This window comes from Podarcis bocagei (assembly GCF_964188305.1).
Source record: "Podarcis bocagei genome assembly, chromosome: 5".
NCBI lineage: Eukaryota > Metazoa > Chordata > Lepidosauria > Squamata > Lacertidae > Podarcis > Podarcis bocagei.
This window is the reverse complement of record NC_138129.1, coordinates 96,559,827-96,576,407: the sequence shown is the minus strand read 5'-3', so window position 1 is coordinate 96,576,407 and position 16,581 is coordinate 96,559,827. Positions and strand designations below refer to the sequence as shown.

At 46.5% G+C, this 16,581-nt stretch overlaps 1 protein-coding gene across 6 annotated transcripts in view; it reads left to right on the top strand.

Moving 5' to 3' along the window:
- Nucleotides 1-16,581, top strand: part of ABL2 (ABL proto-oncogene 2, non-receptor tyrosine kinase) — a gene marked incomplete at its 5' end in the record, with an annotated part of 85,332 nt that overhangs the window by 42,803 nt on the left and 25,948 nt on the right. For 2 of the 6 annotated variants that reach the window (XM_081194316.1, XM_081194321.1), the window contains 3 exons: nt 713-802; nt 2,415-2,678; nt 4,299-6,142. In XM_081194316.1, the coding sequence (XP_081050442.1) occupies nt 713-802; nt 2,415-2,678; nt 4,299-6,013 (2,069 nt within the window). In that variant the 3' untranslated portion in view covers nt 6,014-6,142. Of the gene's footprint in view, nt 1-712; nt 803-2,414; nt 2,679-4,298; nt 6,143-13,945; nt 13,970-16,581 lie in introns of those variants that run through there. The other 4 variants (XM_081194317.1, XM_081194320.1, XM_081194319.1 and 1 more) reach the window with 4 other exon arrangements.

Sequence of the window (16,581 nt, the reverse complement as noted above, 5' to 3'; positions counted from 1 at the left end):
TCTGCCCCAGCTCCTGCCAATCTAGCAGTTCAAAAGCAGTTCAAAAGCAGGCAGTGCAAGTAGATAAATACCTTCCTCCTGCAGGAAGGTAAACGGCATTTCCGTGCGCTGCTCTGGTTCGCCAGAAGCGGCTTAGTCATGCTGGCCACATGACCCGGAAGCTGTACGCCGGCTCCCTCGACCAGTAAAGCAAGATGAGCGCCGCAACCCCAGAGTCGTCCGGGACTGGACCTAATGGTCAGGGGTCCCTTTACCTTACTGTGTCCAGTAGGGTGCAGTATTATGTCTGGTATTACTTACCAAGCAGGAGACAACATTTCAGAAGCAAATGGAAAGGCTGTTTGATGCTGATATGATTAAGACGTTAGGTCAAGCAAGTAATAGGGGGGTTGGAGCCTGTTTTGATCAAATATTCTTCCATTGCCAAGAGATGTTGAATTCAGGGTGGTTCGTCACTTTTTAACAAATGCAATCCAGTTTTCATAATACCAATAATGGATTAGGATTCAGAGGTTTAGGGCTTGCAGAAGTCACCAAACGTAGGATCGTAAAATCCTGTATTATAGAACATTGTTTCATTTGCATGTCTGCTAAACCACAATTTATTGCGACATCGTAAACCTTGGGATATGGCCAGGAGGAGGAGTTCATAAGCTTTTCCTTGCCATGTTGCCAAGACATAGAGCTTTTTTCTGCTTCTCTCATGCTTTAGGCTGGAAATGGAATCCCCTAGACAGGCCTTCATTTGCTGAGACTCATCAAGCCTTTGAAACCATGTTCCATGATTCTAGCATCAATGAAGGTGAGAATCCTTTTTCCTTATCTTTCAACTTTCTACAAATGTTTACTTGTAAAACACATGATGTTTTCCCTCACCTTTCTAGCAGTTGAGAACTTATGGGGCCGTTTCTTCAAATTGACCTCTGGATTTTTACTGGAAAATGGATTCTTAATTTGTGGTTTGGTGCTGTGAGGATGAGCAGCTGTAGGCCTCGGGATCACACCTCTGTGTGCGTGAGGGGAGAAGCTTTAAAACATCTCACATTTGTGAAGAAATCATTTTCCTGTTAACAGCTGAATATGGGAAACACTGGTTTATTTAAACTGCTTAGTTCATAAACCAGAATATTAAGTTACAGTCCTGATGCTGGTTTGATAGAACTATGATTCAAATAAGCCAGTTTCCTGTAATGTGGAGACAGCCCATTTATTCACAGCCAGAAATAGAAAATTTTAAAACTTCACCCTTCATGCATAAAGAAGAGAAAAGCACACACACAGCAACTCATTCTTTTAACACAAAATCACGGCTTATGATTAAATCTGCTGGGCCAAAATAAAAAAAATCTTGGGGTTGGAAGTCGGTGAAAGGAAGAGTTGTGCCACAAATAAGCACTTTTCTGTTTCTTGTGTATCATGACTTTCTGAAAAATTCAATTTCCTGGTGGCTTCAACCTAGCTTTTCTATCTAAACTTCTGGTATTCATGTTTGCAGAGATGTGTTTAAACATGTAGCCAGAAGCTGTGAACAGCTCCACTTTAAGAGCCCAAATGGATGTGACATGTGATAAGATCTTCTATTGTATTTAGTTTTGCTTAAGATGAGTCATAAGCAGGGAGCTAAAATTGAACCTGCTCAGATTGCTATTACACATGGATGGAGGAAAAGAAAGGTACATGATATGTGCAGGGAACTCTGCAGGAAGAAATGCAGTTTCCACTGGTCCTGCACCTCTATTTTGTGCTTCTGCAAACCTCTCCATCCCCCTAGCCCCTAGCCTCCTGTGCACAGTGCACACCCAGGGGAAGGGGGAATCCCCTTGCATTAGTGCTGATCCTTGTGCTAGCACAAAAAATGAGTTGAATGCTGCCATTCATTGAGTAGCTCCTCAGTTTTCCCCTGCAGAGCATGCACTGAGTTCGGGCAAAAGAGTCCCAGCAGGCCTGGGCCACCACTCTGGGTGAGCTGACCATGGTTTTGTAGAAAACCCAGAAGCAACACTGGAAGGAAGCTTGAGGTTACTTGTACTGCTTCTTCCCACACTTCTGAGTCCTGCGCACGTATCTCTGGGGTGATGCAGGTTTTCTTTTATGTGCATCAAGCCAGAGGGAATATTCATATCTCTTCTTACCTTCCCTGCGTTGCATGGGACGACCCAGAGTAGTCCACACTTTTTTCCACTGCTGCTTCCATCCTCTGTTCATTCTCTCCTCTGATTTCTGTGTACCAGGCAAGATAGAAAACTTGAGTAATAGGCACTGTTTGCTTCTTGGTGAAAGCTTACCTCTTGTTTCCTACAACAGTCTATGTTGCTGTTGTGGCATTTTGAGACCCTTAGAACTGACCCCTCTCTATACTTGAATTCAATCTCTTCCTAGAATCTCTCAGTGATCTTTCTTTTTCCCTTGTCCAGTGCCTCTCGTTAGCACCCAGGTCTGCTTTCCTCTTCCTTTGCTGCTCTCTGTTCCAACTATTCCCCTGACGTTTCTTACAGAAGTGGCAGAAGAGCTTGGAAGGACAGCATCTTCTTCATCCATAGTTCCATATTTGCCTCGTTTGCCCATGCTTCCTTCCAAGACCAGGACCTTGAAAAAACAGGCTGAAAACAAAGAGAACATTGAAGGAGTTCAGGACGTTATAGAGCATTCTGCTTCCAGCTCTGCACCAGGTATGCTTGGTAAGCAAAAAGCTTTGAGTGCTGTGACTTCATAAGTGATTTTTCTAATATTCAGACTTGGGCTCCTGTAGGGCAGTGTCTCGAAGAAAGGCCTAGCCGTGGGCTGGAGGCACTTTGCTCTTCTTCTCAGAATCAGTTCTTTCTTCTGCCTTTGTGGTAGAAGGAAACAGATTTGTAGCTTTCTACAGGAGTGGCTGGTTTGAGCCAGCTTCATAGCTGTGTCTCTCCCCCCCCCCGCCCCGCCCCCCCAAATAATCCATACCAAAGTGAGCAAAATGGGTAAACGTTCAGTCGACACTCCATGGCTGCAGTCCCTTAAATTTGTCAGAAAACATACGTGGGATTAGCACGGGCAAAATAGGATGCAGGTCATTGCAAGCTAACTTTGCAGCGTGAACTGCAAGTGTAATGCAGGAAGAAGTTATTCCTTTTCCTACATAACAAAATTGAAAAGGCTGTAACACTCCGTTTTGAAAACTTTCTCCAAATGAGGGCAACTAAGAATAAGTCACTTCGTAGGTATAGCTGTAATTCATTACTAAATGTAAGGGTTTTAGCAGCATAAATGTGTAAAGCTGTCTTCTTTATAGAGCCTACCACAAAAGAGGTGAAATGAATGTTTCTCAGTACACACAGCTAGGAAGTGCTGACCTAAGAAACAGATTCTAAGAAAGAACTATGCGAAAAGGGACTGATTCTGCTCCATAGATGTCTTGGATTGTCTGAGAACAAAGCAAATTTATTACAGTGGTGCCTCGCAAGACGAAAATAATCCGTTCCGCGAGTCTCTTCATCTAGCGGTTTTTTCGTCTTGCGAAGCAACCCTATTAGCAGATTACCGCTATTAGCGGTTTAGCGGCTATTAAAGGCTTAGCGGCTAAAAGGCTATTAGTGGCTTAGCGGCTTAGAAAAAGGGGGGGGGGGAGTGAAAAAAATCGCAAGACTCGCAAGATGTTTTCGTCTTGCGAAGCAAGCCCATAGGGAAATTCGTCTTGCGAAGCGCATCAAAAAACAGAAAACCCTTTCGTCTAGTGGGTTTATCGTCTTGCGAGGCATTCGTCGACTGTATCTTCCTAGTCTCACTGAAGCTCTTAAGTCAGAAGTAGAGAATCTCTAACACTCCATATGCTGTTGAACTCTCATCAGCTTCAACCAGCACCCTAATGGTCAGATTATGGAAGCTGTATTCTGGAAACACCTGGAGAAACATCCTTGCAGTCTCAGATGCAGTTTGATGGGGTGAGGCCGCCCTCCATACAGGAGATGGGCCACTGATACAGCTCCCATACTACTAAGGAGGTATTACAGGTGTCTTACAGACACCTGTAAGCATTTCTCTCCTGAAGGACAAATAGCGTGCAGGGATGGTTTTAATTGGGAAAGTAGCATCCTCCTCTTGCACTGTGATTTGTTTCAGGGGGCTGCAGCTGTTAATATATATGTTTTTTTAATTCTAGGAGAGCCCAATCATGTCTAGTTGCGGCTAGTAAGCAACTATTTGCAATAAGCCCACACATGGGTGATATAGTCCATTGCATAACTTTGTACAGTCAGAATCCCAACCTTCCTAAATACCTGGCAGCATGGTGGAAAGCGTCTGCTCTCTCTCCTTTTCTTTAGGTTTTATCAGAAGCACACAGCAGACCAGCGGATCCCCAGCACTACCTCGCAAGCAGAGAGACAAGTCGCCCAGTGGCCTGTTGGAAGACACCCGGGAGACCACCTTCACCCGAGACAGGAAGGGGGGCTTCTTTAGCTCATTCATGAAGAAGAAAAATGCCCCCACGCCCCCAAAGCGCAGCAGCTCTTTCCGCGAGATGGAGAACCAGCCTCACAAGAAGTATGAGCTGACGGGTAACCTTTCAGCCGTTGGTCCTCTGCAGCACATCGATGGGTTTTCTTTTACCCCCTCGCAGCAGGATGGAAACCTTTGCTCATCTAAGTGCTATGTTGGGGGCTTCACGCAGCGGAACTTCTATGGGGATGACGGCGGTGGCGGCGGCAGCATGAGCAGCGGTGGGGGCACAAGTACCGGCAGCGGGTGGTCAGGCATCACGGGCTTCTTCACGCCACGGCTGATTAAAAAGACCCTGGGTTTAAGAGCCGGGAGGCCCACCGGTGGGGAGGAAGCCTCAAAGCCTTTCCCCCGGTCCAACTCGACATCTTCCATGTCCTCGGGTCTCCCTGAGCAGGAGAGAATGGCCATGACCCTTCCCCGAAATTGCCACAGGTCCAAAGTCCAGCTGGAAAGGACAGTCTCCACCTCCTCTCAGCCCGAGGAGAACACTAGCAAGTCCAGCGACCTGCTCTCTAAAAGGTGCGAAGAGGTTCCCACTCTGACCAGAGACAGACCAAAAGCCAAACTTCTGCCCAGAGGTGCCACGGCTGTTCCCCTCAAGACCCCTTCTGCGGATGCGGCTGTTTCTGAAAAGGACACTCAGGGGCCAACAGCCACAGCGAGCCTGAAGAGCAAAGAGAAAAACAGCGGGACGCGGCAAGGGTCCCTAGAAGGCGAGGAGAAGTCAGGCTGGCCTTCTCCGCCCAAGGCTGCAGCAGTCCTTCCTGTCACCCACAACCACAAAGTGCCCGTTCTCATCTCACCCACTCTGAAGCATACGCCAGCAGACGTGCAGCTGATTGGCACAGACTCTCAGGGGAATCGGTTCAAGCTCTTATCTGAGCACCAGGGCACGGCCTCCAGCGACAGGCCCAGGCGGATAAAACCAAAGTGCGCTCCCCCTCCACCGCCAGTCACGAGGCTCCTAAACCAGCCACCCACTTGCTCAGATGTGACAGAGGAGTTGAATAATGGGGCGTTGGTACAGCCTGGGCAGGAAGCCAGCGAGGGCAGCAAAAAGGTGGCGGCGGCGGTGGCACCTGCCGGTGGAAAAGCCGGAAGGCCTGTAATGCCCCCACCTCAAGTGCCTCTGTCATTGTCTTCCACTTCACCTGCCAAAATGGCCAATGGTACAGCGGGAGCCAAAGTAGCACTGAGAAAGACCAAACAGACAGCTGAGAGAATCTCCGCCGACAAAATCAGCAAAGAGGCTCTGCTGGAGTGCGCAGACCTCCTCTCGAGTGCCATTGCCGAGCCCACCACAAACAGCCACTTGGTGGACACGGGGCACCAGCTGTTGGATTACTGCTCAGGCTACGTGGACTGCATCCCGCAAACACGCAACAAGTTTGCCTTCCGGGAAGCTGTGAGCAAACTGGAACTCAGCCTGCAGGAGCTGCAGGTGTCCTCAGCAGCTGCTAGCGTGCCCGGAGCAAACCCTGTACTTAATAACTTATTGTCTTGTGTTCAAGAAATCAGTGATGTTGTCCAGAGGTAGCTACTGTTTATAATCGCCCAGTTAGGAGGAAAGAAGTCTACACCGAGTGGAGGGAGAAGGGTCAGGATGACTACCTTCTGGTGTTTTCCCCCTACCTTGATACTTTGGAAAGGAAAGACTGATACTTGAGTGAGTTTTATGTGAAGTACCTCAAATCACTGAGCTCTCATGTTTACAGGTTCATCTCAGTACATGGGGCAGATGGGGAGGGGGAAGCCAAGCTTCACTTGGGGGGTGGGGTGGGGGTCAGACGGTTTGCAGCTGAGTGAGGAGGGCAGAATGTCAAGAACTTGCCCTAGCCAGAAAATGCTTCTGCAAAAGGGGAGCTTATTCTCCGATTCCCCTTCCAGAAGGTAGGAGAACCAAGAACAGGGCTTTGGTTTTGGGAAGCACCTGCTGATCTCCACAATGTTGTTCAGATGACCAGAATTATTGGAGAGGGGGTGGGGTGGGATCCTTTTCTGCACTACTGCATGTTTTGACCTTCTGGGGTTTTGAGAGAAAGGTTCAGAGGCTCCATTGGAATGGAAGTGGACTGATCTTCCCAAGAGGGAGAGGATTTATTTGGGGGGAAGGTCTGTGGAGCTGCTGGAAGTGGTGCCTTCGTTCACCTGGCTAACTTCCACAGTGCATTTTGCTGCTGTAGTAAGAGTTGCAAAAAAACCCCTATCCAATATAAGAAACACATCCCCTTTTTTGTCATCCTTCTCACATATTTTACTATACACACATCCAGTCCTTCACAGCTTCTTCCATGATGGTTAAGCTGACTTGCCACTGGATCAATCTCTCACTCCCACTCACTCACTCACTCTCACTTGCACGCACACTCAAACTGGCTGTCATCACCTTGGTAGTGTAGCATGGGTATCTAACCTGGCACTCACTTGAGCAGTTTGGGCTGTAGCACAAATTTGCCAGCACGTGTCCAAAAGCTGTAATGTCTGTTTTTAAATGTGGATACAACATTGGCCCCCTCTCCTTTGATAAACTTTGAGGGGCCACCCTGGATTAAAGACACTGCAGAATGCTGCTGTTGCTCTCTACATTCCTTTTTATATATATAAAAAAATGCTTACCCTAATCCAGCTACTTTTTTGAGGGAACCAGAAACCTGAGGTCATAATGTCTCCTGTTAGAATTACAAATGGGCTCCTTTGGCAGTACCTAATCAGAGTAATTACTTTACCATCCATATTTTAAAATAGGACCTTTGCCCTATTCAGAATTATGAGATACTGTTTGGTGTTCCTATTAATGCCCTGAATGTGTAGCGTAATGGGGCGAAGGGAGCCAAGAGGGTAAAATTGAGTTTAGTGTCTGGGAGGAGGGGAAGAAGGGGCCCCAAAGTAAGAATGGTCCTCATCACACTCGTTGAGTGTGAAAGATCTTAGCAAATTTGGGGTTCAGTTGAGATGAGGGTGAGGGTGGTGGAGGAGTTTGCATGCCGTTGTCCTTCCTGTAGATAGCATCACAAGCTTGCGATTGCCTTTTTGCGGCTATCCCTTTTTTTGAGCAGGAAGCATTGGACATCCATATGGATTGGACACTACTGGTATGGTTGGGTTGGAGGAATGCCCATGCCATCATGCAGACAGTCGATGCCACGTAATGTAAAGCAGGCCTTGGTTTCTGTCTGCAGCTGTTCTTTCCTGTCCTAGAAAATTCCCAGATTGTCTTGATATGCAGGTGTTATCCACCTGCTGGACTTAGCCGTTGTAGTATGGTTAAGGTCTGCCGTATGCTGCTATTTCTGTGACATCTCTCTTATAAACACAAGAACATGAAACCTGTTACCTGATATAACACATAGAAATGCTTCTCTCACACAGCTATAGTTCTGTCGTTGCTGAACTGAGGCTCTGAGAGAAGTTGAATTACCCTGGCAAGGTGTATAGGCATGGAAAGAATTCTGGCTCTCAAAAATCCAGCAAATGAGTGCAGCACTTCCTTGTGCCCCCAGAAAGTATTTGGCAAAGGAGGGAAGGCATGTAGTTCTTGCTGGGGACTTGTGTGCCCCTTCTGCCCCACAAGAAAATTCAGCACAGGATATTCCCATCATTTGTTAGCAGCATTGGTCTTAAATAAAATAAAATAAAATTCAGGGTCTGGTTTGTTTTGCACCTTAATCTTTTTAAAATGCGGCAGTTTTCCTTTTACAAGCTTGAGAGTTGGAATTGTATTGCTATGCTGTTTGTTTTATATTGAACCTCCAGTGATGGTGGAAGGGTGCAAACTTGCCGCTCGTTGTGGCTTTTTCTCCAAAACTCTGATTTTGACTCCTTCTCCATTGGCCTCACTAACTCAGCAACCACCACCAACACAGCATAAAAAGCAACTTCTCCCATGGTTTAGTCTAGAACTAGATTGGCAATGAACTCTGACAAATGGCCCTTGCTGCTCCGATGAGTGCATGGCAATGGAAAGGTGAAGGGAACCAGTTTGCTTCCTAGTCTGGACTGAATAAATCAAAAGTGAGGTGAAGAGCCTGGCCAGACATTACATTCATCAAATGTAAAGTTGCCGTGAATAAACCAGTTTCTGATTTGCTGAGAATATTGAAGGATTCTGCAGATGCAGGCAGAGAAAGACCTCGGCAAGCACACAGGAAAGCAGAAGACTCTAGGCAGGCTTCTCCTCCTTGATTCTCTGCTGATCTCTCTCTGTAACGGCATCCCTCCCCTCCCCACCCTGCAGTTGGGAAGGTGAAGCTAGCACTAAGCAGAGATGAGTGACCAAAGGAGAAAGGAGACCAGTGGAGGGAGCCTTGTATACCACCTGGTCCAACCCTGCTCAATGCAGGAAGCCCAGGGCCAGAGCATGCCAATGGAATGACTGTCTAGCCTCTGCTTAGAAACCTCCAGGGCCTGAGAGTCTACCATCCCCCTAGGTAACTGGTCCCACTGTCAGCCTTCCCTATTAAAGGAGCATCTTCTGACATTCAACCTAAGTCTCCCCTTCTGTAACTAAGCCTTGCCCTCTTGGGCTACAGACAGCAAGTCTTTGTCCTCTTCTGTGTGACAGCCCTTTAGGCAGGGCTCTTTTTCCCCCCCAGCTGGAGCTCACCGGCTCCTCTCAAGTGGGCACCATTGCCATTCTTAAGAGAACAAAGGAGAAGTTCATGGTGAACTCTGGCACCTCTTTTTCTAGAAAAATAGCATAGCCTTTAGGTATTTGCGGAGTGATGCAATATTCCACCATAGCCTTCTCTTTGTCAGGCTAAACACACCCTGTTTCCTGAACCTTTCCTCGTAGGACATCTTTAACATACCCCAGCCATCTTCACTGCCATCCTCTGAACCCATTCCAGTTTGTCTCTATTTTGCCAAAACTAGCCGGCGACTCATTGCCCGGGGGCCTACTGTTGATGCCTTCTCTGGTCGCCTTTTTGTAGCATTCCTCAGAGGTCCAGTGGCCTTTTTCCCCTTTGGCATAGGCACAGCTGTCAGTACCCATCACCTGTTCCAAGCTCCTTTCCATTCATTGCTGCTGTCCATGGTGACTACTCGGCCACAGGTATCACCTGCTTCCATCCTGCCATAATGACCCCACACTGCTGCATCAGAACCAGGGACATGGGGAAGCCAGAATGTTGAGCAGAGTGGTGAAACCTTTTCATTCTAAGCCACTGGACTGTGCAAACCTATGTATCCATCCCTAGTGGTACAGCATTTTGTAGAAGAGAGCCCCGAAGGGACCCTAGCAAGGACGCCTCCAACCTAGACATCCTCAGCTCTCAAAATCAGTCAATCACCATTGAATTTCTTGGAGAAAACACTACCTAACCTGTCTGTCTTGAGGAGTTTCAGGATTCTTAGCAGCCAAGGCTTGGCTTAAATGTGACAATTTTTTAGTTGATGCATAGCCTGGTTTTCAGATACCTCTGTGTGTTGGAAGTAGAGGCAACCTAGCAAAATTTTATTCCGTGTGTTGTTTAACCTTTGCATAGACAATTTTGGAAAGGGGGTGGACCCAAAATGTTCTGCTCCAAACAAAACCACAGTCCGTATGTGTTAAGTTGGAAAACAGAAAGGAGGAGCACTGTTGCAACTCCCCCCACTTCTTGTTGGCAGGCCGAACTCTTGAGTAGAGAATGCAGCCATCATCTCAGCATCTTGGTCCTGTGTAAATATATGTTAAAGGCACACTGTTGTTATGTTCCCTATCTCAGGTACCTTCTGAAGTGGGGGAACTTGGAAAGAAATACATTTTGGATTGCACTACTAACCCCACAAGCAGCAATACAGCAACCGGGAATCTCTGAGGCTTTAGCATAAGGTTAGAAATGGCCATCTTTAAGCTTTCTTGATAGGTTATCTGGCTGTTTCTCCCAGCCAGATTGATGCACGTTGATCATGTTGAGGATGATTCGAGTTGCAGCACAAAACATCTGGAGGCTGAGGGAGGCTGTTCTGCAGCAAAGCAAGAGGAGGCCAGAATCCTTTCTAGCAGTGCACCATTTTGAACTTCTCACTCTACCTAGAAGTTGTGCTCTTGGGAAAGCCATAGCTGAAACATAGGGAAATGGACTATGTTTCAACTACAGTACAAGCTTCCAGTATTTATTATGATTTATTGGGCATGCTTTTAGCCTGCCGTTCATCTAAGTAGATCACAGAGTGTGCAGTACACAAACTACATACAATTACGTTCTATGATATTACATAAAATCAGGGTGGTGGTGGTGGTTATAAACCAGTTAAAAAGGCATCAGGTTACCAGTAAGAACAGCAGAGATTCAAAAGTACACTGATCAGCAGATCTCACAAATGAACTTGTAGATGGCTGCAGTTGGATGTCGCCCATAGTTCATGTGCAGACAATAGCACAGGGACTCAAACCAGGTCTTAACTTTATTTGGGGGTTGGCTTGTTTTAAAATCATCCTTGATGCCTGATTTTTCATTCTGATTGTTTTCTTTCCTCCCCTGTCAGTTTTGTTGCTGCTGCAGGACTTGGGGGGACAAGAGTTCTTGGCTCCTGTCCATTTTGAGTGAAAACGCCATACACCCGTCCGATTGCTACTTCGGCTTTCCAGAACTAAACTTGTCCTGAAATGGCCCTGGGGTTAGCTGCTACAGTTATTTTCCTCCCAGCCACAAACTTTTTTGGTGGGTGCAGGTGGGGGCTGGCCAGTGGTGTTGAATCCCTCTAAATAATCCACACCAGAGCAATTCTGTGTAGAAAAAGATTAGGGTTAAACATTAACCTCCATGCATTTTTTTCCCCTCAAGCCTTTTTCAAAAACTAGTTGCGTCTTCTCTCCCCACCTCTTTGAACTTTGCTTGGGTTGGTTCTTGGTTATCTTCCAGTTGTGGTTTTAGTAGTTGGGTGCATCATAATTTAATGACTCAAATACTGTGAAGACAGTTGGGAAGGAAAGATGGTGCTTGCAGCATGAATGACCCTGCTAAAAGCACATGAAGAAGTATGAGGCCCGTGTTGGAGAAAGGAAATAGTGACCTGTTCTTTGCTCCTTCTGCCCTCAGGGGAAGAGAAAATCACAGCCTAACATTTCTGGGATCCCTCTTTTGAGAAAACTGCTCCTGGTCACTGTAACACTACAACATGTGGGTGTCTTGTATACATGGACTCAGTGGCGTAGCGTGGGGGGTGCAGGGGGGGCCGGCCGCACCGGGTGCAACATCTGGGGGTTAGGGAAATCCACGGGTTAGGGGGCGCAAATCCACGGGTTAGGGGGCACAAATCCATGGGTTAGGGGGCGCAAATTACTTGCCTTGCCCCGGGTGCTGATAACCCACGCTACGCCACTGCATGGACTGCTTCCTTATTGACTTCAGAGTTTGCAAATGTAGGGCAGTGATGCTAATCGCAGCATTCACAGATTACTGTTTTGTTTTGTTTTTAATTATAACTTCTTACAACGATCCTAGTGGCCAGTTTCCCTTGGAATTGTAAGGAGTGAATCGGTATCCAAATTCAAGTAGTTTCTTGCACAATTTGTATCCAGTTGAAAATAGACTTTGCTGCACTTTTGATGACAGTAATTGAAGAGGGAGGCTGCTGCACCCAATTGGCTTTTAAAAAAAAATTTAATTGTGGCACTGAGCTTTGGTCCATAAATCAAACTCCCTGTACCCACAAAACACAATGCAAGATTGTAACGTGAAAACCAACCAACCCATGGCTGGTGTCTAAGCAGGCATCTTAAACACAGTGCACAGGGGGGCCCAGCCAAGCAGGGAAGATTCTTGAGCCTGTGGACTTGTAGAATAGGGAGGACTATATTCCCCCTTGCCAACTAAGGACTGGAGCTTGCAGGAGTACTTTGCCTGATGTTGCTGGTTTTATAGCAAGATTGTAGATACTGTACATGTTCTCTAAGAAGGTTTCCATGTGCACCGGCATGTTATGACATATGCGCTCTTCCTGTGGACTGTTTCATAAGTGTTGAGTTCAGAGATTTCTAAAACCTCCTGTCTGTAGTAGGTTGTCGAGCACTAAGCTTGCAAAGCATTCCAAACAGGTGATTTCCTGGCAAGCAGGCAGGGTTTGCGCAGTCTCCAAGGTTGGCTGAACAGTGGCATCAGTGGTGGTGAAATCCTTGCTCCCCTTCTCACAATTCTTACTGCGCGTTTGCCAAAAACAAAAAAGGCCTTAATTATATACCCTTAGCCCCTTCACCCGGTGTGAAAAAGCAAGTTGCTGCTGCAGTAATGTGGACCATTTTACACAAATAATAGACTCTAATGGTAATTCTGCTCCAATTCTATACCACTTCGGGATTCATGTGGGGGGTCACAGATTAATAACTTTCTAAACAGACAAAACTAGCATTTTGGAGAAATGGGTTCATGCTGTCCTTTCTGGCGTGCCATTTTCCTTCTCCTTTTATATGGAAGAGTGTGCAGAGCTCCCCTTCCCCGTGATCCCAGTGGTACAGTCCTGGAGATGCTTCTTCCACTTGGTTTTGCAGAGTACAGTGGTACCGCTAGTTACGGACTTAATTCATTCCGGAGGTCCATTCTTAACCTGAAGCTGTTCTTAACTAGAGTTGCTTTCGCTGATGGGGCCTCTTGCTGCCGCTGTGCCGCCGGCACACGATTTCCGTTTTCATCCTGGGGCAAAGTTCTCAACTCGAGGTAACTCTTCCATGTTAGCGGAGCTTGTAACCTGAAGCGTTTGTAACTCGAGGTACCACTGTAGTATAAAGTGGCCCTTAGCAGTAGTCGGACTGACCAAATAGACCCCTTATGGCTCCACCTGGGAGCACAGAAGCCCAGAGCAGCTAGCAGCCGCCTCTTCCTACAAGGCGCAGTGATGGTTTTTCAAAGCTGGGTTTTAGAAATGTCCACGGCGACTCAAGCATCGAGCATTCTCAGAAACGACCACTTTCTGCCACCCATTCACAATTCAGTTCTGTACGCAACGGACTCTGCACAGCTCGTTTTTAAGTAATACTCGTGGGATGGAACGGTGGCCTTTTCCATATTCCAGAAGGAATGCCTAATTTCTCTGCAGTTGCCTAAGGAAAACGGACCCGTGTGTGTGTTGTGCAAGAGTCAGGCTTCCAGGGTGGGAGGGAAGGGTTGCGGGGAAAGATGTTTAAGGATTCTACTCAACGCGAGCACTCTGTTAGTTGGATTAATAGTTGAAGTCACTGAGGAGAGAAATGGATGAAATTGAAAATATGCTGATCACACGCAAACCCACACTACTAGTGTTGTTAATTGTTGTTTTTGTTTTTTTTTATTGTTGTAATATATTTGGGTTTTTTTTCTAATTTAAATTTTCACTATTGCCTGACTGTGAACTGCAAACAGTGTTAACTTGATGTAAATAGGGGCCTTTGGAGGAGGCGCCTCTGCCTGTCGTTCCACAAAGATTTTTGCCAATTTGCATTTTGTTTTGAATAAAAGTTGCAATATTTTATTGGCAAATAAAGGTTGACACATGATTATTATTTTTAAAGTGTGTGGCTTTTAAGAGAATAAAGATGGAGAATGTGATGAAGACCCCTGCCCCAGTCACAGACACGTAAGTTTGGAAGGGGGGCTTTCTTGGCAACAACATTGCTTAAATCTGCTTGTAGAGGTCAGAGTAGATGTCAAATTGAAAAACAGGTTGACATTGTATAACCAAGTTATCCTATATTAAAGACTGAGGAAACCGTGTTGTTGTTGGCTAAGCTGCTCCTAGTGCAGGCATCTCCAACCTTCGGCCCTACAATTCCCATCATCCCTGACCACTGGTCCTGTTAGCTAGGGATCATGGGAGTTGTAGGCCAAAACATCTGGAGGGCCACAGGTTGGGGGTGTCTGTCCTAGTGTCTTGACAGCATCAGGGTGGGCAGTGTGGCACAGCTGCGGAGGAGATGGTAGGGCTCACAACTCTCATCATGGAGATGGATGAGACAAGAAAGCAGGTTGAGGGGATCCCCCCCACCCGATCCTCACTAGCAGCCTGTCCCAATCCCAGCAGAGGCCCCCCACATTCTGCTGGAACCCTCCCTTGGGTGATCTGCAGACACTCCTGTCTGCATTATCCTGACGCAGCCAGCCCATGACACTTACGTTGGTGTGGTAAGAATCGGGAAATTCCTTTAAAATAGTACAGAGATGGTACTTGTCTCCATGGGTCTTGAGAATGGTGTGCAGCTCAGTAAGCCTCCAAAGTCTGAGTGGCTGTGCAGAGAGGTATATTCTTCCACATGTGATAGAGGTGCCTAGCCAAACAGAACTTGAAGACTAAAAGGTAAAGGGAGCCCTGACCATTAGGTCCAGTCGTGGCTGACTCTGGGGTTGTGCCACTCATCTCGCTTTATTGGCCGAGGGAGCCAGCATACAGCTTCCGGGTCCTGTGGCCAGCATGAATAAGCCGCTTCTGGCAAACCAGAGCAGTGCACGGAAACTCCATTTACCTTCCCACCAGAGCAGTACCTATTTATCTACTTGCACTTTGTGGTGCTTTCGAACTGCTAGGTTGGCAGGAGCAGGGACCAAGCAACGGGAGCTCACCCCGTCGTGGGGATTTGAACCGCTAACCTTCTGATTGGCAAGTCCTAGACTCTGTGGTTTAACCCACAGTGCCACCGCGTCCCTAACTTGAAGACTACTACTAACCAAAAAGAAACCAGCACAATGGCAGGTGTGACTGTTGTTCTCTTTTGTTTGTCACAGAAAATCCTCTGCGCAAAGAGTCACTAATGTTTTGAGTAGTGACAGCACATCATAGGTTCTACAAATAATATGCCAAGTCCACAATTGACCATTGGTATTTTCAGATATGGAATCTATATCCATTTTTTAGAAAAAAGACAAAGTAACTAAGGACATAACATTAGAGACACATAAATAGGCTCTTTCATAATATGACATTGCTTTATTTCATATGTTGTAACCCCCCCCCCCAAAAAAAAAACCTAAGCAACCAAATGGGCAACTGGCAAAGGACACATCAAGTTGCAGAATAGAGGTAGGGATTGAATATCCATATGACTGGCCATTGGGCTTATATTCACACTGTATGGTGACCACAAATATTGTTCTCTGTCTATATTTTAGTGTTATCGAGAAAAACAATACTGTACAAGCAAGTTCTTAAAACAGCAGTATGGGGCCCTGATCCAGTTCAGGCCCGTCAAAGGAGTAAGCACTTTTCTTCCCCCACCATATCACTGCTGTTTGCGCTGATTTAAAAATCAAAACAAAAAACAAGTGGGGAAGCACGAGATTTAAAAAAGTGTCACCATATCTAGCCAGTCCTCAAGCTGTCAAAATAAATGTGCGATGTCAATATCTTTTATGGGCCACCTGAGTCTGCAAATTATGTCACCTGCTGTTGATTAGGGCTGCTCTTCCTTAAATACTTTTTGTTTGTTCATCCTCTCCAAAATCCTGTGCTTTATTTTTTTCCAGAGGGGAGCTTTTCTCAAAAAGCAATGCTAGTATTTATCTTATCTATCATGCTGTTCCTTAAGGGAGTTCAAGACAGCATAAAGAGCATCCCGTGTTACCCTTGCAAAGTGCGGTAAGTAAACCTGAGGCCTCCCTGTGAGTTTCCTGACTGGAAATCCCAGTTTCCATGACCCAGGTCTGGCCAAATCATCACACTGGAAGACCTCTGCTCAGCATTGGTACATGGGACATTGGGACACAAACACCTCATCAGTCTCAAACATTTCCGATTTGCCAAGTCACCCTTCTCTGAACAGTATGGAAGATGTGTGCTTATTTTTCATTTGAGGTTTTCAACCATGAAACTGTGCCAAAGGTCCATAAGTCCAGTGGTCACTCTTCTGTGTGTAGTATTGCAAATCCTCTTCACAAGGATGACAACGTTGGAAGGTATCTTTGACCCTATAGACCAGAGTGTGGTCCCTCTGCCTGTTGTGTCATATTCTTCTCTTGCCTTGGTTGCACGTGCTTTTTGATCTTTTGGCAAGCAAACCTAGACAGCAAACATAACCTTACTGTTTTCTGTGTGCAGCAGTCTTCAAGCAAATAGTGCTGCTGTAGTTTACCTGGAGGACATTCTTTCCACAGCTGGGGGAGGCAGGACAGCGGGAGGCAGGCAGAGACAACAATCCACCCGCCTGCCCTTCCAGTC